General features: G+C 37.6%; 1 protein-coding gene across 1 annotated transcript in view; it reads left to right on the plus strand.

Annotated features, from left to right (window-relative positions):
- The window catches only part of SPON1 (spondin 1), a 205,990-nt gene that overhangs the window by 15,653 nt on the left and 163,541 nt on the right, over positions 1–26,796 (plus strand). The window contains exon 3 of the mRNA XM_054827814.1: positions 25,198–25,331. Coding sequence (XP_054683789.1) covers positions 25,198–25,331 — 134 coding nt within the window. The remainder of the gene's footprint in view (positions 1–25,197; positions 25,332–26,796) is intronic.

Here is a 26,796-nt window from a genome sequence, read left to right on the forward strand (position 1 = left end):
TAGTCTGCTCTTTAGACACATCAGCATTGGGAGTGCCTTTCCTGGCCTTTTGGGACTTCGGACCATTTCACGCTTTGAGGGTTGTCTGATCAGGTTTTATTTCCAGATTCGAGGTCAGTTTTGCATTTGCAATTATTTCATTCAGAGCCAAAGCCTGGTTCTGGAAGTGCAGATCCCACTAACTCTCTTTTGTCAATCAGTAGAAGCTACATGTTCCTTCCCTAGGCAATATTTAAGAGGACACATCCACCTCAGGTCTAAAGGAGTGTATTTCAAATATACCTTTTCTCCAGCCCAGGTAATCTACCTAACATTTTTTCCAGTGTTAGATAGTCTGTCTTCAGATAGTAACTAACCTGGACCAGAAATTTTAGGAAAGATATATTTAACCTTCTGGCAACAGCCAGTTGCTTTACAGTTACCCTAGGGTAACCGTCATGGGTTATAACTCTAAGATGTATGTAGGCTCCGGGTTCACTGAATGTCTGTTCAGCATCTCTTTCTTCTGTTGCACTCAGGCTTTCCTTCTTAGATTTCCCTTTCGGTCTCCTCATTATTTACTAGCTTCATCTAAGGCACTCATCAATTACTCTAGATTCTACTGAGAAAGATCAGCAATTTTATCTCATTACCTCCTATTATCCTTCTTTAATGCTCCAAGAATTATCTCTGATGTAGTTATTTGCCATTCTGCAGCATCAGAAAACGTTCAGTGTGTCAGTTCCAATCAACAGGACCTTAGAGCAAGTGTCTGTTCTTTGCACTTCCACTTTACATCAGTTCACAAAGCATTTATCGGGTATTCCCTACTGATCTGGACTTCCTTAGCTGTTACTGCCTGTAATCCTAGCTACAACAGCTATGGATCTGGACAACCATGCTACCCCCATAATGACACAGGGCTTTTAAAAGGAAGGGTTATTCTGGGGAAACATGCTTATTCTGACACTTCTCTCCAAAAGAGCACTGCCAGCTACCAGACTACAATGACCAGGCTATAGAAGTACAGAATTATGTCTGTACTTTTGAAAGTCTTTTCTCATAATATACTTTATTTTCCCTTCAAGTGATTTAGGGTGGGAGGGGTGGGGGAGAAGGTGTGGGTGAAGGTGATGATAAAGGCTGGAGCTCAACTTACAAGTTTCTCCAGGATATATGGACTTTTCTACTACTTAAAGAAAATCCTGCTGTCATTCCTCTGGACTTTTGAGGAAGGTAGACATATGCCAATAGAAAGTTTCCCAAATTAAATTTAAATGGTGGTCTTTATTTATTTTTTGTTTTCCTCCAGTGTCTTCAGAGAGGTTCCAGTGACTTAGAAATGGAATGGCTTTTTTAAACTCAGGAGTTTACCTACCTGACTCATTCATGAATGGCTGTTGTAGGGAAAATCCTTCCTTCAGGCTTTATAGTCAAGTGAGGCAAGTCAGTTCTCGTCACAACTAATTTCTGAATTAATTGCTGCCAGACTAAATGTACTGCTTGCTATGTCAGTTGTCTTGAGAACTACTTTCTAAATTCAGAGGGCAATTTTGCATTACCAAAGGTACAACATATTTAACTTTCATTTTTCTAGACTGCATGTGTACCCTTCTCAGACCTAGATGTGGTCCACCCTGACAGTCCTCCTTCTTTACGACTATTCCCTTTCTAATGATGGTAGGGACCTTGCAGTGTTTGCAAAAGGATACTGTTTCAACTTCCTTTGCTGTCCAGAACAGTTGTAATTGATTATTCTCTTCGCTGTGATAGCTCTTTCTCATGACCTAACAACCCAGGATCATTAGTCATCTGATCACAGTGTATTTATTCTACATCAGAATGATGCAAGACCTGTTCAGGGAAATGACCATATCTTTTGATTCTGCTACATTCAACATGTTTGTCTTTTGGTGCTTTATTCTAATATACTTTCATAGCTGTTTTTAGTCATTTCACTCCATGCAGTCATGAATGGAAATCCATAATGATGTCCTCAGAACGATACACAAGGACTCATACAACTGAAAAATATACCTTCTCATCCTAAAGACGTCAGATGTTTTGCTTCAATGTTTGTCTTTACGCAAGAGACTTTGCAGACATGTTTCTGATTAGGATGCTTGATTTTCTTTGGTCTGTTTTCTCTGAAAACTGCAAGGTAAGGCTAGGATGTAGCTTTAAGAAGTCTTCTTTCCCTGACCTGGTTGAGACTCTTTGGAGTCCCAGACCAAAAAGCCATGTAACATTGCTTTTCCTCTCACACCTGCTCTTGCAGAACTCCAAGAACTTGTCTCATCCAGCATGATGCTCAATCACTTCAATGTAAAGTGACCTTATTCATCCCTGGTTTGTGAAGTCTGGGATTATAAGGATATCACTAGCTGAAAATACTTATACAGAAGGATCTCTTCAGACACATGGACCAAGTTCAGTCATCAGAATTTCTCCTGGTCAGTCACCCCACATTCTGATTTTCTCCAATTGCTTGCTATCCACCTCAGCCTCTGCTTAACGATCACCTGAATGCTATCTCCTTCCATTAATGTAAAGCCCTGCCGGAGAGGTTCTCGGTGTTCATCCACTACATAACTATTAATTTTTCAAGGGCCTCCTGAAGCACTGTCCCAGTGAGCAGTCCCACCAGTGAAACTTGTATTCAGTTCTGTCTGTTCTCTTGTGACCTTTCTGTTAACCACTTGCACTGATCCCAGCCTGCCCCTTGCATCTCGATCTGTGTGGATTTCCTGACTGTGGTCATCACTGCTATAAGAGTCATGCTTTTATGGATGATTTCTCATCTGCTAAATTGTTCTCTGACAGAATCACCCTGGTACCTGTGCAGGACTGTCAACCAGCAGACAAAGCCAGGAGATCTGGTTATCTCTGCCTCTCCCCTCCCCTGAATTGCTCCTTTAGCTCTGAGGCCTTCCTTAATATAGGGAGACCTCTCGCCTTCTACATTGGCTGAGCCAGGTCCTTTCCTCAGCCTCTCATTTTTGTGTGTCTCTAGCAGGGAGGCATCAGAGAACAGCTATACGTAGATATGGTCTCACTACAGACGACTTCTGAGTCAGGTTATTTCTCAAGACATGGTATGGATGTTTCCATCCCGGACAATATCAGGACAGCTACTTATAGGACTGACTTACAGGAGCTTGACTTACTAATCACTAAGCACTACAAATTCAAGGCTGTATTTAGAAATAAAGCACCACTTGCCAGTATAGTCATGCAGTTTTGTTTTCTGAAATGATTGACTCTTCCTCCAAGTAGTTGTGCTTGTGAAAGGACCTATCACTGGGAATCAGCCATGATGGAAATCTACATATCAACAGTCATTGAAAGGGGACAGGAAAGTTATTTGTAATTAGGTTTCTCAGAGGTGGGTTGCTTTTTTTTTTTTAAACTATTTATTTCCAACCACCGCCCCTCCTGCTTTGTTTTGTCTCCCTTTTCAGTTGCTGTGAGAAAAACCGAAAATCATGTGTTCCGCTTTGCTTTTCTCATGGCTGTATAAGGGGCAGGATATGAATATACCCTGCATGTACTGCAAAAGCACAATTTTCTGGCTTAGGTACTTTTGATTTCAATTGATATAAGCAAATGGGTATATAATGAATACCTATATAGGTAAGACATTTGAAGAAGCCATTATTACTGGTAACCCATTGGACTTTCTATACCAAAAAAATTTATTTTTTTACCAAATTCCCAAGCAATATTTGCTGGACAATATTGTGTATTTTTTTTATGCATAGTTACTTTTGATTATTAAAACAGCAGTGTATTAAAATTAATTTTCATGTGAATGTAAATCAAGAATAGCGAAGAAATTCCTGATCCGGTTGCACAAAAGATGATGTTTGGCTCTTGAGAATGCTTTTCATACTACTCGGTAATTAGAAAGGGAAATTCCCTGCTGGTATAGAGCTACCATTTTGTTCCCCATTCCCTGCATTGTCACTGTGGGTAGGGCTATTATGCAATCTCTGGCAAGCTCATCCTACCAGACTGCTTACTAATTTGTAGGCTGTAGGTGTAAATTGAAAAGCCTTCATCCTGCTTCTGTTTACTTCACAGATTGAACTGGGCTCCAATTATTCTCATCCATGTGAATTGAGGCACTGTTGTTGCTCTTGCCTTCTTTTTTTTTCCTTGTGGGTGGGCATAGCTCATTTGGACCTGTGTTTCTTTTCAAAAGAAACATTTAAAAGAATGAGCACATAAGAAGTAGTTTTAGTCCTTACTGTTCTATAACTGTAATGATTATATATCTCGATACACTCAGTAGTGTAGTAGAGGTTCCTTAAGGCATTGCCAGTGTTTATTCATGATTTGTCAGGCACACATTAGGGTTTTGTTCTCTTGGAGCTCATATAATCTTTTTTTTAATTTATTTATTGTTTATTCCAATTGTATGAGTAAAGCTGACTCTGCTTATATGGGAGGCTTAATTATACCTGATGTTGCTTGGTTTAGCCTGTTTGTCACAAACTTATTTTAGCTAACCTACTGCTTTTTAAAGAGGAGGAAAACAGAGAAGGGACATAAAGTAGCAGACAAATGCTGAAAATGAAGAAATGCTTTATGCTGCAACCTCTCTCGAGCAATAGGTCACTTTCATAGGAAAATTAGCTACCTATTTTATACCATTCATAGAAAAATGCTTTCTGGGAGCTTCAGGGAGGTATTTTAAATGGTTGCTAAGGCAGCAGTTTGCCTCTTATTCGTGGTCCTTTTGCTCTGGCCTCTCGGTACACGATAGTGTGGGAATCCCAGATGTAAGAATAAAGCAAGAACCTGCAGTTCGTAAATTATCCCCTACACTAATCCTACGTGTTAAGAAAATCTGCCCGCATATTGTGATAAATCCTAGTATGATTAAGATAATCATAAATGTTTTCTGTATTTGCTGCATGCATAGGACCAGTGGGTTTTTTGGCTATGCAAAGTTTCTTGGCTTCCTTTCAGATTCTTTCAGTAACCTAGTTTTATTATCCATAAAGGTTATACAAAGTACTTATATGAATTAGAATTGGGTTATGATATATTTAGACAGTGGGATTATATAATAGCCTTAGCTTCAAATACAGTGTGTTCCAAACAATAATTTGGAACTTTTTCTTAGAGGTTGTATAAGATTTCTATAAAGGATGAAAAAGACCTGTATGCTACCTACTCAAAACTCTCTGTATATTCATCTTTTTTTTTTAGTTCATCTGATGCTCATCAGCTCATCTGATTACATTAGTTGCAAAATGTATTAAACCCACATAATAAACAACCAGCTTTGTATGTGCTGCAGATGTTACGCAACTGCCAGCATCCACAGAAAGAACATCGTGTACATCACAATGTGTTCTTAGGTTTCTAAACCCATGTGCCTCTAACTGCTTGCTACGAAAGAGACTTGGCATTTCTTTTTGGGAATAACAAACCTGATACAACCTATGTAAAAGCTGGTCTTGGAGTATGACCATTTCTGTTCATATTTTTACATCCATACGCATCGTGTACAAAAAAGGAAGTTAGTTTATGCCTGAGCCAAATAAGCCAGAATGACATAAATGTGGGAAGAAACATTTCAGGATTAAAAAAATGGTAAACATATGAAGACAGGATAAAATGCTGAACTCACTGCTGTTAAGATACTTGACTCTTGATACACACCTCTTGTGTGAACTTTGAGAAATCATGACTATATTTTTTTTCCCAATTACATTTTCTGAATCTTGTCCTAATGATTTTCTGTTGTCAATGCTACCAGATTTATGGATATAATACAGCTTTCAAATGTGCTTTTATATTGCCTTTCTGCTGAAAATTTCAAAGTTTTTGCATAAATTAAGTTTCATAAACATTTTTGTAGAATGTGGATTTATTGTATCCACTTTACAGAAGAGTAAACGTTGAGGTAACTTACTCAAGATCACATATCACACTTTAGGCTTGATTAAACTTCAGGAGTTCTGCTCTTTGCATACGATATTTGCCTCCCAAGTCAGGAATGTTTAAATAGTCATCTGTCGTCTTGCATGTAAATACTGTCCATGCATAAAATAACAAATGTTTGTAAAATGTATAACATTCCAACCGTGAGTGTAAAATATAACATGAGGATTTTAAAGCACGGGAACACAGTCTGTCTATACGGTGGGGTCCCTAAAAACAATTCCAGTAATGGCAGCTGTTGCGCAGTCTGTATCAGAAAGATAAGCAAGTCCTTCCTACTACAGGATTAAAATGACCAAACCCCTCCAAATACTCTCTTAGCACTCTAGGCTTAGTCACTTAAACCAATAAATGGGTTTGGATCCATACTATGTTTTAGTTCTTCAGGTGGCTGGCATAGAATCAGAAACAGCAGCATTAACATGTATTTTGGATTAGTAAACTGGATGGTGTAATGCCTTCTGAGCTCTCTATAATATGGAAATACTGTGTATTTAAAAAAAATAAATTTAAAATAATCCCAGATGTAATAAGCGTCTCATCTATTAAATATGATTCCTGGCCTTTAATACTTCTCTAATTACATGGTTCATATTCTGGAGATAAGCTGTCATTTATCAAGTGTTGGTATCTCCTGCAAATTAATGTTTCCTTTATATGTGGTTGAATTTCTGACCATTGGAAGTTGTTTTTTCCCTTTTTTGAGCCAAGTTTTTTTCAGACGACTTTGTTAAAGTTGTTTTACAGTTGCATATCTCATAGGATTGTTTTCTCAAGTACCTGTGCAAAATTTGTAGGATTAGTCTGCAAAAGATGTAAAAGCACAGAAAAATAACTGATCCAGAGTGCTGACTTTGAGCTTTATACAGTTTTTAATTGAAATTTATTGAGAATAGTTCAGAATAACATTGAAACTGCCAAATGTAAGTCTCTGAGTAAACACTGGTGTGACTGGTTGTCCATAACCGCTGAGGTAGATTCCCTATATCACCAAAATTCAGCTTTAGAAGTGAAAGATGACACTATACTTCTCACGAGCTAGAGATGACCCGCTGGACAATATTTAGTTTCTGCAGTGAAAATCTGTGTTATTTCTAGTGCTTCCATGCTCACCTTCTGCAAATGTTTATATAGACAGGTTAGACTATTTGTGTCGCTCGCATTGCAATTGCATGATTTTGGGTACATTCTGTTTTCAGATAAAAACTTTCACAGTTATGTACTTCAGATTCTCACGTGGGAATCTAGAAGAAAGGGACAGCTGTTTATGTTCCTACATACCAACGCTTCATCAGTTTGAGGAGATGGTATTGTCTGGACTCATATTTGGTGCTGCACTTAATGTTTTCATTATATTTATTTCTCACAAGAGCGTCTCCCAAATATGTATAAAGTCATGTGACTGAAAGAAACTTTGTTCAAGGTTGGAAAAACTACCTGTAGCAGATTAAGTGTAGCAAACACAGACAAGGAAGTCCAAAGAAATATTTTGTAATACATATAAAAAATGAGAAACAGAAATTTACTGACTGTGCACTTCATTAAATTATAGAACAGCCTAGGTTGGAAGGGAACTTGAAAGATCGTTTGGTCCAACCTTTCATGGGAAAGGATGAGATTATCTAGCACCTTGTCCAACCACATCTTGAAAACCTCCAGCGATGGGGACTCTACCACATCCCTGGGGAGGTTGTTCCACTCATAGATTATTCTCACTGTAAAAAAAAAAAAAAAAAAATTTCTTATATCAAGATGAAACCTCTCCCAGTGCAACTTGTAGCCATTGCATCTAATCTTCTCCATGAGGCTTCTTGTGAAGACAGAGCTTCTATCCTATTTGTAGCTGCCCTTTAAGTAGTGGAATACAGTGATGAGGTCCCCCCCGTGCCTTCTCCAAGGGGAGAAGTGAGGGGACACCTAACTCATTTAGCCTTTCCTCATAGGCCAGGTTCTCCAGCCATTCAGTCATCTTTGTGACCTTCCTTTGGACCCTCTCTGATCTGTCTCCTCCTTTCTTGAATTGTGGGGACCAGAACTGGACACGTTGTTGCAGGTGTGGTCTGACAAGCACTGAGTGGAGCGGTATGATCATGTCTCTGTCTCTGCTAGTAATGCCCTCGCAGATGCAGCCCAGGATTCAGCTTGCCACTGCTGCTGCAGTGGTGTACTGCTGACTCCTGTTCAGCTTGTTGTCCACCAGGACCCTTTCAGCAAACCTGTTCCCCAACCACACAGGTCCTAGCCGGTACTAGGTTCTTTGGTAATGTCATCCCAGGTGCAGGATGCACTCATCTTCATTAAACTTCATACAGTTCTTGCTTGCCCGCTCTTCCACCCTGTCCAGGTCTCTAAGGTGTCACTCCCCTCTGATGTGTCCACCTCGCCACCCAGTTTAGTGTCATTAGCAACTTGGTGAGGATGCTTTCAATCCCATCATCCAGATAGTTTAGGAAGACACTGAACAGTGTGGAGCTCAGTATTGATACTTCTCACTCTGTATATTCCATCTGATGGGACTCATGTCGTTTTATCTGCCACTAAGAAAAAGTTTATATGTATATATAAACTTGTTGGAATATTATTTTGCAATTTTAGAACTTTTAATGCAAAACCTATGAAAGTTTCTTACTTGCTTGTCTTCATTTTCTTGCTAAAGTCTCCAGGGAAGTGTCAAAGGACAGGAGCCTGATGCCTCCCTTTAGCTAGAAGCTCTCATCATTGACATCTATTGAAACATAGCTAGAGTTGTAAAGTAAATAGAGGAGTTGTAAGCTCACGTGCCATGTTCTGACTTCACTTATGACTAGAATTGCCCATGTGAATTAAGCCCTTCAGTATGGTCATAAATAGCGTATGTCATGCTGAAGTGCACGAGATGAGCGCAAACGCACTGTGGTTCTCAGGTGTCTGTGCCTATGTTTCCAATTCCTGTATGCTACCATATCAACTCTCTGTAGAGTTACCATTCTTCCTTGTCTATTTCCATCAAAGTATCTGAATCTTTATCTCTTTGAAAAGCACGAATGAGAGCACACACAGGTGAAGTTCAGCTGCTTGGGACCTGAGTATTGTCAGTCTTTTCAGATGGCTTGTAGAAGTGCAGTAGAAAGGCATCATCTCTTTTATTCCATGGAACAAAACTGATCGTTTGCCAAAAGGCAAGTGAACACTTCATGCTTTGTGCATAAGGCCTTTGCTGCTGCCTTTTGCCTTATAACGATTGCTGTCTCTTCATATTTGAATGACCAGGATAATGTGGAAGCTGAATGCAAAGAATAAGTGTTTCAAGATTTCTCGGAATCTCGAGATTGGTGTAATACCAATATACAGAAAAACAGAAGGTGTGTATCTTGTGACTTTCCAACTAACAGTAGCACATGAACAACACTACTGTGACTGTACTGAAGACAGTTTTGATCAGCAGCAGAAAGTGTAGGCAATTTTGCCTGCTTTGTAATTAATGCTACTGTTTTCTTCTGTTCCTACTGTATGAAAGGCACACCTGAACAATACAGGAGGACTATTTATTTTCCCCGATTAGGGCTAGTAGTAAAAAAGGCTATACAGAGGGGTTTTTGAACAACATAAAAAAATGAAACTGGTTGAAATAAATTTTTCTTGTCACAATATACTACAGTGCTAACTAGTTAAACAATTAAATCACTTGGAAATTTCCAATAGAAAGGTCATCAGCACTTTATATGCAGATAAAACTGAACTACACTATTATTTTTATTGCATTGCTTACAATAGATAAATATCAAATAAAATACTGAAGCAACAACACTTGAGGTGGTGAAAAATCAAAATATTTAATTTCAGAATGGATTGTTTTAAGTGCATTTAATTTTTTTCCCAAATGCTTTAAAATGATATTTCAATAAAATGGCATATTTCCAGAAGAAAATTTTTTTTTTTGCACAAAATTATGTTTTGCAACTGGAAATTGTGTAAAAATATGTTTCTCCTACTACTTGTACGTAGTAGTGGTAGGAGTTCTAAAGCCTAAATTTCAGTATAGCAAGAAATACTACCAAGTCAATTAGAAACTTAGTTTATTTTAAAATGTATCTTTGAAATACTGGAATGTCTGTTTTGTTTTTTTTTTTTTAATCTGTTGTATTTCAAATGGATTTGCTAAGAGCACAAAGGAAGTTAGAATAGAGCTAGCATAAATACACTTTTTGCTCATTTAAATCATATTATAATTCATTCCATTCTTCACATCTTGATTCCATACACATTTGCCTGTTTTGCAGTGATGGGATATTACTCAAAAGGTTGTTGATGCTAGAGATAAGCAAGGAAAATTTAAAATTGCAGATGTGTCAAATTGATTTGGAAATGAATTTACTTGTTTCTTAATGAATACCACAAAAAGCTGGGTTTTTTCTCCCAAAGAAAATGTACTTACTTCCCTCTTGGTCTATGACTGCATATATTGCATTTCTACCTTCCCTAATGAAATTTCAAATGAAACGGCTTTATAGTCTTGAAATACATATTCATCAGAATTCAATCCCTTTGAGATTGAGATAAATTTGTGTTTTTTCTGAAGGTATTGTGTTGTCATCTGCACGTATGGTAAGATGGGAGTACATATTTTTAATTGGAAAGTCTATTTACAGCCATAAAGTTGACACACATAAAGAAAGCTTATATTTCAAAACAAAACATGCCAAACCATCAGGAGATGAAAACTTAGTCTAATGCATATATATATATAGGGTTGCTCTGAAATCTGCTTGGAGCTTTAGCTCTTCTGTGACAGTGCAGTAAACCTTAGGTTTTTATTTTGCATGCAGCTTGGCAATGTCAAGGCAAGAGATGCAGACAGGTCGTGTCCCACTGCCTTCCTCCGGCTCCTTATTGCTCCTCCTGCTCCTTCTGCATGGGACCAGGGCAGAGGTGCCGGCCTTGGGCGGTGGCAGCGGCAGCAGCTGCAGTCTGTGGCATGGTATGCAAGTGTCTGGACTCCTGTCTGGCACCCTCTTGGCAGGGGCTGGTTTCACGCACACCCTCCTCACCTTGGTCTTATGCATTTCTGTCCCTCAGAAATTTGCTGTCCCTTATGCGTTTTTCTTGGAAATGCACTGAGAATGTACAAACAATTTCAGAAGCAGATTTATCAAAATCACTGTGTCTCATAATTTGGTTACTAAAAACGTTGTGTGTCAAGTACTTGAAGAAATTCACGGTCCACGCATTAATACGGAAGTACAACTAAGTGAACACTTTATATATCACTTGAAGCAAAATAGAATCAGCATATCCACTAAGGATTATGAAGCGCTGCTGTACTAACGTGGGGGGGAGTACTATTTTAGGCCCTAATGCAACAGCAGAGTTGGAGCTCTTTACATTTTACAAATGTTTTCTAGCTTCTTAAAATTAAACAGACAGTGATGTTCATATGAGAAGATGCCACTTTTTCTGTTAGCTTTATTTCTCTAATCGTAATTAGTGTAAAACTACTTCAGCCTCCTGCATAGGAGGCAGCCTCTTCATTGAGGCATGCTTCTGATTGTCATGCCACGTTTACATCTTTATCACTGAACTCTGCTTGAAATTAATATGAAAGCAAGAAACCATTATATATATTTTTACTTTTTTAAATCTGGTAAAGGTCCTTAGTCTGTATAGTGTTAATTTACAAGTACAATTTGATACCATTCCATTTTAGTTCAAATCTCACTTTTTAGAGTGTTTCAATTTACAGGGCTATGAAGAATTTTACTATAAGCCTTTACCAAAATTCTTTTTTATTCTATCTTTTCAGGATTCCTTTCTGCATGTTTATTTCCTTTAAGAATGTTGCTCAACTCTCCAGCAGATATCTTACACCATGATGAAATATACTGCTATGTGCAAGAGACTTTTTGGGGAAAAAAAACGTACAAAACAAACCAAAACCAAATAAAACCCCTCAAAACCACCCCCCCCCCCAACTCTTGAAGCATTTAAATTACTTCTGTTTCCTGATACTCACGTCATTGTTTTGTTCCCACAATGAACATTTTGTGCAAGACAGCATTCAGAAAAAGTGTTCAAGCCATGTTTTAATACAGATGCAGTTTTAATATTTGGTGTTGTGAGGTTGTGGTTTAGTCACAGCACTTAACCCACTTGAACTTCAGTCAGTGTTTGAAGAGAGCCTACCAAACTCTTGAAAAGAAATCTGAAGTCTGCCCACAAGAACCTCCTTTTTGCCAAACTATGACTTCACTGTTGACTGACTGCAGTGTGTCTTTTCCTCCCATACTGGTAGGGAGAAAGCATAACTTTATGATTTCCTTGAAAGTCTCAGCAAGCAAGTTTAATTTACTCAAAGGGTACTCTAGGTAATGTGAAATTAGGCTACACAGAAAACCTTGGACACAGAGGAAGGCAAGGGAATTGTTCATGAATAGACTGTATAATCTGTGATGCTCTCTAAGCAAGGAAAGAATTTGAGAATTTGTACATTAGTAATTCATCAGCATATCAAAAGTAAGAGGAGCCATAGCCTGGATTATTGTCTCTTGACTCTGCCTAATGTGCAGGCACACACTCATACATACACAAAGAACGAGGTGGCTTTATAATTGCTCACAACTACTGTCAGGGCTGCCAGAAACCCTTCCTGACTTTCCGCAGCTCTTCTGTACCGACAGTATTCCTGATCCGGCAGTTCATGCAAATTGTTAAGCAAAAGATTTGAGAGCTCTTTTAAGGAGGTAAATGCCTTCTTAAATTTATCTGCATAAAGCCTATAGTTCCAGATCACCAGTATTTTTGCTCTAAATGTGGTTTTAGCAGTGGATTAAGTCTCTCTGAAATAGATTATGTTCTGTACACAGTCATCTGATGGCTATGGGAATTTGTGTGGAATCTGCTTGAACTGGGTTGGGATGTATATTTTGGCACTGAGACATTCATGAGGAGCCTGAATAGCACAAGTGCCAGAGCTGCTGATGTTTCAAAGCTCCAACACCAAGCAGGACAATAATGCTATTAAAAATATGTGTTTTCTGTAATCCTTAAATCCCTTCTTAACTTAAATGAGGAGCTCCAAGTGAGGTAGCTATTCTTGGCAGTATATTCAGAATGCTGAGTAGTGTAATATTTTCTAAAATGAAGGATGAATGCAAACCCTGAACAAACTAAGCAACTGAGAAATGCTGATCCAGTAAAATGTGCATACTCACATTTTACTATGTATTTCAAATGACTTTCATCAATTTTGGTGTACCTAATAGCAGAAGAGGCATTTCCTTTGTACTTTATTATCAAATGTTATATTGTAGAAAAGTGTCACCTCTGTAATAATATTATTGTTGATTATATTAGCAAGGAAGCCACATCTAGATTTAAGCCCATGTTGCACTTTAACTACGGCTTTGTGGAGTACAGAAAGGGTTCCTTTGGCTGACAATTAACATTCTGACAAGTGCAAAAGAGAGAAGGGTTGAGGAGGAAGGCAGGCTGTTATCATCACTCTGCAGGGAGAACCTGACACGTAGGAAGGTGGCTTCAGTAGGAGAGCTATATATGTCATTTGACCAGCCACTAGAAAATTTCTTCCTTATCTGATGTTTTATGTGTCTCCTCAAATTTAACATTCCTCTTCCTTTGATCGACTTGTCTTGCAACTGTGTCTTATCTGGGATGTTGTTCCTGAAATAAAAATGGCAGTTCCTGAGTTTTAAATTGAATTGACAACCAACTTGGAGTTCCTTGCCACAGAAATGTAAATGAGAAGTGCCTGTGTGAGCAGAAGATAAGGTCCATGTCTTCTGTGTGAGTCCACAGCAAATGTTTCTCTGGCACTGACGTTACTTGTGCATTGCTCGTTACGGTGCTAAAGATATTGGCAATATACAGTTGTGGCAACAGTACATGAAGAATGATAATCTTATCAAAAGATAATAATGTAATTAATTTCAAAGGGAAGAGCTACATCTCAGCAGTATCATTTAACTCCAACTTTACCAAACTACTGAAATGCAGTAATTAGTAGGTAATGACTCTCACCTAGTCCATGTGGTTTGTCCTGATACGAAGGTCAGATTTTCTTGACTGCTCTTAGTTAAGCTTTCTAGAGCTGATAATAAGAATGGTGGATTTAGCACTAGATCATGCTTTCTCTCTCAAGTATTGTTTCATTATGAACATGAGAATGTCAGGTTTTTGGTTGTTTACATTTCTCAACTGTTTGAATGCTTCAAGCTTATTTTTGTGGTGAACAGTAGTTCTGGACCACTGAATTTAAAAAATGTTATTGACTGGACTTGAATGGTGACTAGAGGTCCTTTCTAATGAAATACCTATTATTTGCAGTGAAGGCACATCCTTTCAAGCATTTATAAATGGTATTTTTGTGCAAAGAATTATATGCATTGACAGGGCTCAGGCAGGTAAAGACAGTTGCTGCAAAAATTGAGGAAAATCCTAGTGCTAATATGAAAAGCTTCATATAGTTTTGACAAATTATTAAGAATGTGCTGACAAGATTTTCGTTTGCACATAGTAAAAACGTAAATGCTGATTTTTAGCAAAAAAAATGTGCTCTCAGCAATCAGATAGTCCTTCAGCTTTCCACAAGCATGGCCATAAACATAATTCTAATTTATCCTGGATTCAGTCCAGCGCTCAGGTACCTCAGAGGTACTGAGCACTCTGCCTCTGACTTTTGAATTGCATGCTTAGCATAAGACCTGGAAGTTGTTTTAGGTGCATATTTATAAATTATTGTTTTGTGCTGAGACAGAAATAATCTGAATGAATTCTTTACTGTTTGGATTTGGAAAACATGGGGAAGAATATATTTTTTTAACGTATTCTTAGAGTTTGGTTCGTATGCATGTGCCTCTGCGTGCATGAGTGGCCTACTGTGTCAATCAGGGATTAATTTTTTATTCACTAAAAGTTGTTTGTGAATTTTTGGTGCTGCCAGATGCAGCCCCATGTGTGTATATATATACACATATATATGTGTGTATGTACACATATATATTTAAAAAAGCTGCAGTAACGTGGCCAGAGTGCTCATGCTGACTTAAACATAAACTCTTGATAGAGACACGCTATACGGGACTATTGATGAGCACTAGTTCAAGATGTCACACAAGGCCGTGTCTGGGGAGGAAGCTCGGAGATCTGTTTTGTCCCTTTTCAAACAAGGGCTTTTGTTTGTGAGGGTCAGAAATGAACGCAGAAGGAGTTTTGCTATGTTTTTAATTGAACATTTTAAAAAGTTCTCGGTGAGCACTCTTAGAACTGATGTGATCTCAGTCCTGGACTAGCAAACCAATGCTAAAAGGCATTCTCAATAGTTTGGGGAAACATTTTGGTCTCTTGTCTCTCCAGAAAGAAACACCAGTATATTGTCCCTTTCAATGGAATATATCAATATTCACAATTTTTTTGTTGGGAAAAATTTTCATCCAGACATAATTTCCTGTCAGAAGAGGTCCAGCACAAGTGACAAAAAGGCTTTCAATCTGGATGGAGAAGAAGGTTCAAGTGTCTGAGTTGTAAGAACAGGGATTGCACCCAGGGAGTTTTGCAACCCTAAAGAGTGCTCCTCCATGCAGAAACAGTCTATTTCAGCTTTGATTTCTCTCAGTCTCTTCCTCTTGGATCCCTCTACTTTGTAAAACTAGTAAAACACTTCACTAGGCCAGCAGGGAAGAGACTGGCTTTGCAACATGGAGGGAAAGTCATCAAAATAAACAGAGCAGAGGTTTGAAGACACGCCAGTGCTTTCATTATCTGACTGAAGCCCGTTTTCCCCCTTGGTTCAGTGAGTATATCTGTGAGGTAGAATAGATCAGAAAGGTGACTGGCTAAAGGTTACTCATTTTATAAAGCTCACACTGACAGTGAAGTGCCTGATTCAGAATGGATATATGAATCTGCATCTTACATGTCAGAAGTAGAGTTCAGTGCTGGTCCCAGAGCATGCTCTACTAGAACGTCTCTCAGCTTTTGCAAGATAAGTAATTAAGGTTTGTCTTCTAATCCCAGTGTGCAGCCAGATGAAAATATTTTTGCAAAGCAAGGTTCTTATTTTTTAGTAATATTTAAATTTCCATTTTAAATTAATTGTGCTACAATCCCTTGATATTCTGAAAAAGCACTCTCGTGTACAAGATGCAATTGTTAAGCTGGAGCCCTGCCAGATTTGTTTTTGTTCTGCTTCCTGGGTTCTGTGGGCATCAATGCACCAAGCTGGGAGACCTTTGACAGAAGTCGGCTGTTCTTTTTACAAAAGTGAAACAAAGGGTTGGTACACAGGGGGCCACCCTAGCTTTATGGCTTCCATGGATTTCCCTGAATTGAATTCTTAGTTGCTTCTCTAAGCCACTTTTCCATCTAATTTAAGCTATTGGTACATCACAGAACAGGCTGAAGATCTGGCATCTCGTATTTAATCTCCTCCCAAAGAACTCCTATTTATGAAGTCTGAGACCAATTTCAGGTATAACAAGCTGTTAAGGATAATAATAAGTATGTTTTTATAGAGCATTTAGTATATTGTTTTGAAAAAGGAGCTCAGTGTCTGTATCCCCACTTCATAATTGAGGAACAGATTACACTAAAGTCATTTGAGGAGGGTTGCTCAGCAGTAAGTCGTGTCTCGCTTCAAGTGTTGTATCTACACTGCCTTATTTTATATCACTTTCTTTTATGAGGCTGTGAAAACGTTTATTTCTTTACACAACCTTCCAATGCCTTTTATCCATCTAGAAAATCAGATTAAAATGCTCTCTTAAGTATGAGGTAGCTACTTGCATTATGTATAACTAGATAAATTGGCAGCAAATATATTTAGGAGAGTTTGCAACAGTTTTTTCTCTTTCATTTCAGCTTATAATACACACATTTCTTTGGAAAGGTCCTAGCTGTAGTGACTGCACAAGAAATACACAAAATCCTTAAGCTTTTACTGCTTTCAAGTGATTGTTATCTAAAATCCTTGATTGTGAGGTTGATTTTTATATAACACCAGCTTCAGCAAGCAACATTTCTCCCAGGCTGAAAGCACTTGAGACACTACCTATCAAAAGTTATTTTTCCCTGTGAAAATTTCTTATCAGATTGAAATAGTAGTTATTTTTTGCCAAATAAATAATGGTCTTACTGAAATAGTTTGACAGTATAACATTGAGTATAAATAATCCCTCTGCAAAAGTACTGCAAAGCAAATTCTGCATGCATCTTTGAAGTTTATTGTGGTTATAGTCTTACCTGAAATGAGTATGTGAGGTTTGTAGTCTTGGAAGAACCATTTGCACTCCAATCATCCAGTTACAAGGAGGAGAGAAACAAGAAATCCATGACAGCCAGTGAGAAGCCTAAATGGTTGTGCTCCATTTTTTTTAATTTTTATTCTTTTAATATTGGATTTGATTTTCTACAGCTGCTGTTTTGGGTTGGTCTTGGTTCGGGTGAAGGGCCCTGCAGCTAGAGGACTGCTCTGATTAATGCTGACTCTGTTCCCTGGGGACCAGCAAAAGATTGCCACAGCATCGCCTTGCTCAGTGTCCCCATCATCCTCACTGGTTATTTTTCTGTCTTAGAGCTGTAACAAGACAATTCTGCTTTCTAATCCTTGGAACAGAGTTTTGAAAGTAATGTTTCTTCATTTTCATTGGACTAAGTATTCATAGAACTTAACCTTTTTTCATCTACTTGTTTCATGCTTCTAAATGTAAACTATATTTAGACCATAAATGAACCCTGATTTCATTGAAAAGCAAGTTCAGTCTTTTAGCCGCTGCATGAGTGTCATGAAAAAAAAAAACCCAACCCACAAGTTAATGTGTTTGAATTGTTCGGCATAGAGTCTGACCTCGGTAAATTTACTCTTGATTTAGGTCTAACTTGATTAAATCATACATCAAGGAGAGCCAAAAGTCCTGTTTCTTTGAAACTAAAATTTTTCAATCTTGCCCAGAATCCTCATACATCATTTCAAATGCTGTAAAAGGAGCTGTGTAGACTGAACACAAAGCATGAAGAATAAAATTAAGCCATTTGTCATGCAAGGCACAGAGTGACTCACTGCTTTTGTACAAAACGTCACAAAAAGTTCCTTTATGCAATTTACTCTAATGCTGCAACTAATTTGTATGCTCCGATGCTTATGCCAGGGCACTCTCTTGGGCAAGAGTCAGCTGGTGCACTTTGAATCTTTATGTGCCAAGGTGTGAAAAGCAAGTTCAGTCTTCAAAATAATTTCCCATTTCTGAAGAGGATTGTTGGATAGTATCGTATTGTCCCTGTTTTGGCTGAGGTAGAGTTAATTTTCTTTCCAGTAGCTGGTATAGTGCTGTGTTTTGGATTTAGGATGAGAATAATGTTGATAACACACTGATGTTTTTAGTTGTTGCCAAGCGGTCAAAGACTTCTCAGCTTCTCATACTGGCCTGCCAATGAGAAGGTGGGGGGTGCCCAAGAACCTGGGAGGGGACACAGCCAGGACAGCTCACCCAAACTGGCCAAAGGGATAATCCATACTGTATGATGTCATGTTCAGCATATAACTGAGTGGGTGGGCCGGGAGGCAGTTTGGCTCAAGAACTAGCTGAGCGTTGATTTCGGTGGTGAGCAATTGTGCTGTGCATCACTTGTTTTGTACATTCTTTTGTCATTATTATTATAATTCTCTTCCTTTTCTGTCCTATTAAACTGTCTTTATCTCAACCCACGAGTTTTACTTTTTTTTTTATTTTTTCTTTTTTTTTTTCTTTTGATTCTCTTTCCCGTCCCACTGTGGGGGGCAGGAGTGAGTGAACGCCCGTGTGGTTGATTTAGCTGCTGGCTGGGTTAAACCACAGCGTGGATTGCGTTGAGAAACTAGAATCTTTGAAGGTATTTCATAAGGTGATATAATTTAAAAAGATTTTGCGCTTTCCCTGCTGGAACTTAGTATTTACTAACAGCCTTTTAAACATGAAATGAGAGAAGTTTTCTTAGTCAAAATAGCTGCTTTTTAAAGAAAGTTATAGATGAAACCAAATGAGATTTATAGCTGTGAGAATAATGATAGATTTCTGTGCCTAATATAGCTTCTCTGTTAGAGGTTATAAAAGTAATACGTTATCTGGGAAAGGCTGGATTATCTGTCACAAATGCTAGTAATATAGTCTGATAAAGTAGCTTGAATCAATTTTCCCACCTGTTCTCACAGAAATATTGTTACAGTCAAGGAGAAAAATTCATAGGAAACAAAGATTAAACTTTGGACCTTATGTCCACTCTTAGTGACTACGTAGATGAAAACCGCCTCAGTTCAGAACAACCTATGTTCGTTCATCTGTTGAATTTCATGGACAGCTTTTTCTTAATTGGCCATTTTCAATTTACAGGCGTAAGCTTTCATTTCCAACACGTTGCAACATTAAGTTAACTGAGAGTGGTTCGAACCCAAGAAAAAATATACAATGTAACATTTTACATTTACTAAATGCTGTTAAGTTATTGTTATCTGTCTCTATCAATATACATCTTGTTTTTTTATTTATATTGAATTAAGTGAAAAGGCAATTGCTGTTTTGTTAAGCTTTCCATCGACAGTCTCTCAGGCAGGAAAGGCTGTTCAGTGTAAAAGCTGACAGTCTAGTGCTTTATCTTTAACGCAATTCAGGTTCTTGTCACATTGAACTACTTCCTTCCTTCTTTTGTTTGAATTGCACCTTAGAATAGACCCTACCGCCTGCCCTACGGTAGGTGTAATGTAGCTCTTAGGTTTGTTTAGACTGAAGAGCAACATGTACTACAGTATGACTATAAGATTCTTGATAGCAAACGTTTTTGGGACACTTCAATGCTTAAGATTCTCATAAAGGATTGTCTCAATAGCTTGTTTGTCCTTTTGATCATCCAACACAGCCTTTTTTCCAATGAATGCACTATTCAAATTGTTTGTTTTAAGGAAGAGAAGGACAGTTGGACATAATTCAAATACTTCCTTAGAACACAAATGTTTGGGGTTGGGTTTTTTGTTTGGGTTTCTTTTTTTATCATTTTATAAATCCTTTATATATTTATAAATCCTTTATTTTTTCCTCTCCTTTTGCTCATATACATCAAAGACTTGGTCTGATTGTCTGGCATCATACTACTTTGTAGAACTGGAAGGGTCCTTTCCTGCCCAACCTCCCCATGATTCCAACTACCTTGTGGCTGGGATGAAAAACAAGCAGGTAGATGGACTCATAGAGGCAAGTAGGTGGACAGGCATATAATGTGTGCTGATGCTGTTTTCACAGAACTTACCATCGTGTCATTGAATGCATTTCATCTTTACTTGATAAAGTCTGTGCTCAGGTAATGATTACAGCACTAAATTTGGTTTCCAATTACACATTGTAGGATATCACATAAAGCTTGTGCTAGAAGTTACCAGAACATAGTGATAATCTGCAAGTGTACTTTAGCAATGCCTTTCTTCAATGCATTTGCACGCTTTTCTCCAGTGCTCCAAGGTGTGCTAGTTAGCAGACAACTCCACTCTTCTGGTGCAGTGCTAAAGATGGCAAATATTACTAAGAGCCCAGCAGTGCTCAGTGGTGCTATGTGGTTTTGAATCATAGTCTGCCTCAAGACTGATGACTGACACTTCCTAAAAAGTCCCAGTTCTGATTGTTCTGATTCTAAGCACAGACTCTGAAGGAAATACTGTGCCTTTTAGTCAAAGGAATTGGTTAGGTGAAGCATATAATTGAGGTAGGTTTTTTTAAACTGACTTTGTACGTCATTAGTTTTCCATTCCATATAGTAAGCTCTTTTCTAGATTAATTCCTAAAGGCCAAATATTATTACCATTATGTAGACCCAATGTTCTTTTTATAATGGGAAAGTTTCCTCAAGGAGAAGATAGTTTTGCAACATTCTGAAAGTCAGGCTCCATATTAGCTCTTCCAAAGAAGAAAACTGCCCACAAAAATTCTTATCTTGTGAACTTTGTCTGTGGTGGTGGTTTTTTTTTGGTTTGGGTTTTGTTTTTTTTTTTTTTTTTTTAACTCAGTTGTTCCAGTAGAATGCAGCTGTTTCAGTGGGTGGAAAGTGATGATGTGTCCACAGAACAAAAAATGGTGCTGAAGATCCTAGCCAGTGGTTTGAACTAAGGAAGTGGACACAAGCCAGTAGAGGATTTATGTAACTTCATCTCCTTTTGTACTTGATACTAATTCCTTTCTTTGTGGTGTATAGCATTTTGACTTTTTTTTTTTTTTAAATACTGACATAAATTTAACAACAGAGTGGACAACTGCCTGGTTTCATTTATTTGACTAACAATTTAACAATTTATAGAAATCAGATATAGTTAGCAAGCTTTATCACTCAGCATGAATTGTTCCAATTCTGAGAAAAGAAAAGCACTCATTCGTCTGTTTAACAAGTAAGCAGTTATCCAGTCCTGCTTTTCAGGAATACCCAAAACTCATCCTCAACCTCATCAATGTTTGGAATATGCAAAGAATGCAAGACTGAGCCTGGAGATGGTAAATTCTCCCTTTTAATATCCATACTTCCACATTTGTAGATTTACCGAAGTTCAGCCAAATTCTACTTTTCGTGGCTCTCATTCAAATCCAGGTTAACTCCGAGAGTCTTGTTCAGGATTTACACTAGTTTCCCTGAAGAAATAAATTGGTGCAATAATATTACAGTCATAAGGGAAAAAGAAAACAAAAAGCACCATAAACTAAATAGAACATTAAGACTTAATGTCATTGTGCTTGTGAATTTGAAAGAATTAGTCACACAGAGATCCCCACTCTGAGACCTTAGATTCTTCAGCCAAGTGTTTATTTTAGTTTTGAGGATTTCTGTCCAATGCGTAGTTAATTTTCTGGCCCATTCCTGAAAATGTAAGGCTTCCCATTACAGATAACCTGGGGTTTAGAAGCTATAATTTTGCAAATGCTGCATTTTAATCTGCATGCCTTTTCCTGCCAATTCTCTCCTTCATGCCTATGTGGTCTGACTTGATTCCAGAAGAAAAATCAGGATTGTATTATTTTCAGAGATTACGTATCCTTTCCCCCCCCCCAAAGTTGGCCAGGATACTGTTGCTTTCTTGTGTGTTATGTGTAAGTGCAGTAATACAATCCAGCACCCTAAAATATTGTGTCATTTGGAATTGTGTTGTATAAGTAGTGAACCCTTTCTGTATTGCCCCTAAGAACTTTTTATAAACAATCAAACCTCCATGGATATTGAAAAAAAACCCCACCCTCTTTTCAACAAATATATTTGAGATGGGTTTGTATTTATACGAAATCCTATAATCTGGATAATTCTTCTGAGTGTTATAAAATATCTTAAAATAACTTTTTCTTTAATCTTCTCAAATCAACTGGCATTTGAGCTTTTCCAACTAGTTTAGGAGTTCTTTACTGTATTCTGTCAAAATTAGAAATCTTTATTAAGAAAGCTTCTGTCTAATTTTTCTTCAGAGGAACTCTTTTTGGAGGACCTTATTCTCTTATGGTCAAGTTTTCCCAGTAGGCACTTATTGCATAAGTCTTCTTGCTTTGATGGTTAGTGATGCAGGAAATTGTGATGTAGCCTTGAGCTTCAACCACTTCCTGTTCTTCCAGGATTATGTTCTAAAATGCAATCAGAACTTTTAAACTATTTCATTACAGGCATCTGTATTCCTTGAGAAAATTAATAACTTGCCTAAGTTGCAGGAACTAGGTAGGCTATAAAAATATGTCTGCATTTCTGCGTTCATTTGTTGCTGCTGGAAAAGGCCACGGATGCACTCCAACCTAATGACTGTCTAGAATTCAAACAAATATTTCAGGTTTTGGTTTTGCAGTAGCCAGAAATTTAACTTGTAATAACTACTCACAGTTGCTCACAACTCCTTCCTTAAGTATTAGTTGTTGGATTTGGTTTCGGTGTTCCTTGTGATTCCCTTCATTGTTGGGAGGAAAAACCAGGATTGGCTCACATGGAGACAAGAATTTACTTAACGTGCAAATGCATCACAGATGGGTCTACAATGATGAGTGCTGGAGGAATGATATTTAGGGATCTGAGAGCAGCTAAATTCTTGTTAACTGAAAATAGCAACTCTGTACTTTGAGAACTGGGGTTCATTTCAGTTGGTCTTCTCAAGAAACGTTCATAGATGGAGTGTGTGTCAGACAGGAGCTTGTCTAGATTCAGAAAAATCAACATATGTGAAAGGTTCATTGATCATTGTTGAATAGCTTTTATCTGGTCAGTCGTAAAGTATTTACACCTACCTGTAATTACTTAATCTTTCTTGACCTGAATCAAATATATTTTTAAAGCTTTTATCCAAGAATGTGAGTTATGATACTACAGCAGCAGTTCACATCTGGCAAGAGAATATAGAGCTAGTGTTACTTGTACAGTAATTTGCAATATTTCTATTTTACTAGAAAAGCTGTCCTTTTAAAGAACTTTGAGATGTCCTGCTAAGAGCCCTTTCAATGGGAATGATCTTGTTTTTATATAATGTACAATAGTATTTTGTTTTGTATGAGATTGTATAAAATCACTCATTCTTCACTCAGAACTTCCACCAAAATTGGGTTTTGATTGGGAATGAATTACTGTGAAATATGGATAAAATGTCAGTTGATATGGTCCTGAATAATTGAGGCAACCTTTCTGAGAGATAAGTAAACAGTTTTATTTCTTTATTTTACTGTTCCAGGAATAAGGCAGACAGAATAAATACAGCTGATGGCCAAGACAGAATTGTAGATTAGGGATTTCTTGATGCACAAGTTAAGTGCATTAAATATTATCAAGTGGAAGTAGAAACCGTGCAGTGCCAGTTTAAGCCTACACTAGCTCCCATGCTTCCCAATGCTTGATGTTAATTAAAATCTAGCAAAGTAGTAGCTGTACACATTGTGTTTAGTTACACAGATTCTGTGAAGCGTTAAAAAAGTTGAAGAATATTAATGGCTTTAGATTTAAAACTCATTAACCGTTACCCTATTGACCAACTAAATAGAGTTTCTCAGCACTCCTCTGGGCCAGTGCCCCTTCATTCTGCCATGGAAAACCAGAAATGTTTGTTGGCTCAGCTAAAAATGTTTGGGAATGCTGGCAGTATCATTGGGTGAGACAATGTGGATGCCTGCTCACTAAAGCAGATCTGGTCAAACTACAAATATTGCCACTTTTTCAGAATGTAAAATAGTATTTTTGTCAAAATTCTTGTTTAAAGTTATGTTTACTGCCAGAAGATTTTTTTTTTTATTGTAATCTGTTAAAAGTGTGTTCATGTTATTAGAACCAGAATTTTGAAAGAGCTCCTTCAGGGTTGTCTTGTTACAAATCGATCAGTACAGCTTCTTTCTCAAAATGGTAAAATTTGTAATTCATTGCCTAAATCTTGACCCAATGTAGTGTGAATTGTGGCTTCATTGAATGAAAGTTGACCACTGATTAATTTTGAAGAGAAACTTTGCAATATTACAGCGTTGCCTGTTTCTAAATACAACTTGGCAGCTTCCGATGAATTTTCTTTGAGATCTGATGAACAGAAGGCTTCAAGTACAATCCATGAAGTACATATGTAGTGAGAAAGCTATTTTGTCACAGACACCTTTGAGTAAAATCCTTAGAACACCACCAGTTCCAAATCAACCTCTCTGGTTTTGTGTTGACTTATACCATTTAAACCTTTCTGTTAAATATCAACCAATCAAAAAAGCAAAAATGTGTGCAGATTGGACTAAATAATGAATTATAGATGATTGATTCATATATTACCTCTTTTGACCTGGAGATTCTTTTGAATCTTGAGAATAATACTGTTTAAACAAAGGTTAGTTTAAAAAGCAAACAAAAAATAAACAAACTGAAACCCCTTCTTCTCTGGCATGCTCCATCTGTCCTAACCAGTTGCCATAACATAAAAAAAAATAAAATTGAAATTATGCATCTTTTATTATATTCAGTTCATTAACATTTACAGGAAGCTCCAGTAGTCAGGGTCTACAAAAAAGGTTATTTGCAGCCACGCTCAGAAAGGTCTAAGTTCTGTTCCCTTAGAGCTGAATTATTCTTCTGTCTGTATTTTGTGGGCTTTTTCTTTTCATTTCAGTGAGTGATCTGCATGTTATAAATAGATTTACCAAATCAGTGCTGAGCTAAGCAGAGAGTATTATAAATAATCCCACTGAAGGAAAACATGAACTGACAAAACATATTCGAGAGACATTGGCTATGTGTATGTCCTTATCTTTTCACATTCTTCTCTTTTTATTTCCTTAGATCATAGATGAAGAAGAAACACAGTTCATGAGTAATTGTCCCGTTGCTGTTACTGAAAGCACACCCAGAAGGAGGACGCGCATTCAAGTGTTTTGGACGGCTCCTCCTACCGGTACAGGTTGTGTAATTCTGAAGTAAGTATTTTAAGGCGTATTAAACTAACAATTAAAGTAAAATTCAGTTAATAATAGATCTAATATTTATTAGATTAAGAACTACTGGAGTTCTTAGATGCTTTTTTCTCCTTTGACACATTTGACCAAGGACTGTTCTGCTTGCACTGTCAAATGTTAGTAGCTTAAAGCCCAAGTATTCAGAAGTTACTCCAAACCTTCAGTAACCATTGAATTGGTAACCCTAATTGAACTTGGTAGGCTGTCAGCCATTTATTTCACCTAAAAATCTAAAAATTCTGAATCTTTAAGATCAAAATTGCATCCATCTATAATAATAATAATAGGAGCGTTCTATTTTCTAGAGTCAAGATTTTCTAAATGGACCTTTATCAGTAAAACCAGATCTATTTGTTTAGAGGTGAATTCTTTCACTTTAGAGCTGGTGGCTGTTTACTGACGCTTTCCTATTATTTGTACAGTCTATTTCTAAACCATATCTATTCATGCTTTTTAAGCAAGAGGTAAAGGTAACATTATGTAGGTGCACTTTGCTATAGGGCCAGTCATTTGTCTGTAGAAACCTCAAGTCTCTTCTTACTATGAAGAGTATTAGAGGAGACTGCCAGAGAAACATTGCCCTGTCTCTTAAGATTTTGCTTGTCATATTTAATGGGACAGATTGGTCAAATATGCATGCACAATTGGGATTTCTTTGCTTGCTTTAAATCTATGTCTGGGATAAGACTTTGCAATTGCTAAGACATGCCCTGCAGTAGACCAAAGAATTTCAGAGAGTCTTATCAGTACTGGGGATGCCTTTAGAGACACAAAACACCTCTAGGCTTTTAAGGAGATGCTAGCACAAAGGTTATGCTGAAGATAGTTCAGGCCAGTTCAGGAAAATGTGTTATTAAAATTGCAGCTGATTTCTGAACAGGCTGCAAAATTGCCACCAGCAAAACTGGTCCACGGCTGCTCTCCGCTCACCTTGTGCTTCACTTTCTTCTCCTTTTGCCAATTGGCACACAAGATAAACACCCTCCTCTTCCACATCCGTGAGGGTGATCTAGCCCCAACCCTGACACTGGCTGTGGAACAGTCTCAGATCTTTGGCAGCCTGCTTCTACCTGCTGCCTCTTGGTATCAGTAAAATAATTTTGATGAAGATCATCTGTGTTAATGTGCACTGGAGCAGTTCAACAATACACTTACAGTCTTAAGCTCAGGACAGACATTGGACTGCAGTAAAGCTGTGAAACTGCTGCTTGCTGGATGGCAAGACAGGTTGTGTGTTAAAGTTTATACATGGAATTTTTCGAGGGTTCCTTCAGCAATCAAGAAGATTCTTTCAGTGTTGCTGAGCTGTTTATCAGTAAAGCTATTTGCTTTTTCCCTCAGGATTGCCTCCGTCTTAGTTGCATACTAAGGTGTAATGTAATAAGGTGATGATGTTTTATACATCCTTTTAAAGAGACAAGATTTA

Source organism: Grus americana, chromosome 5 (assembly GCF_028858705.1).
Source record: "Grus americana isolate bGruAme1 chromosome 5, bGruAme1.mat, whole genome shotgun sequence".
NCBI classification, from domain to species: domain Eukaryota; kingdom Metazoa; phylum Chordata; class Aves; order Gruiformes; family Gruidae; genus Grus; species Grus americana.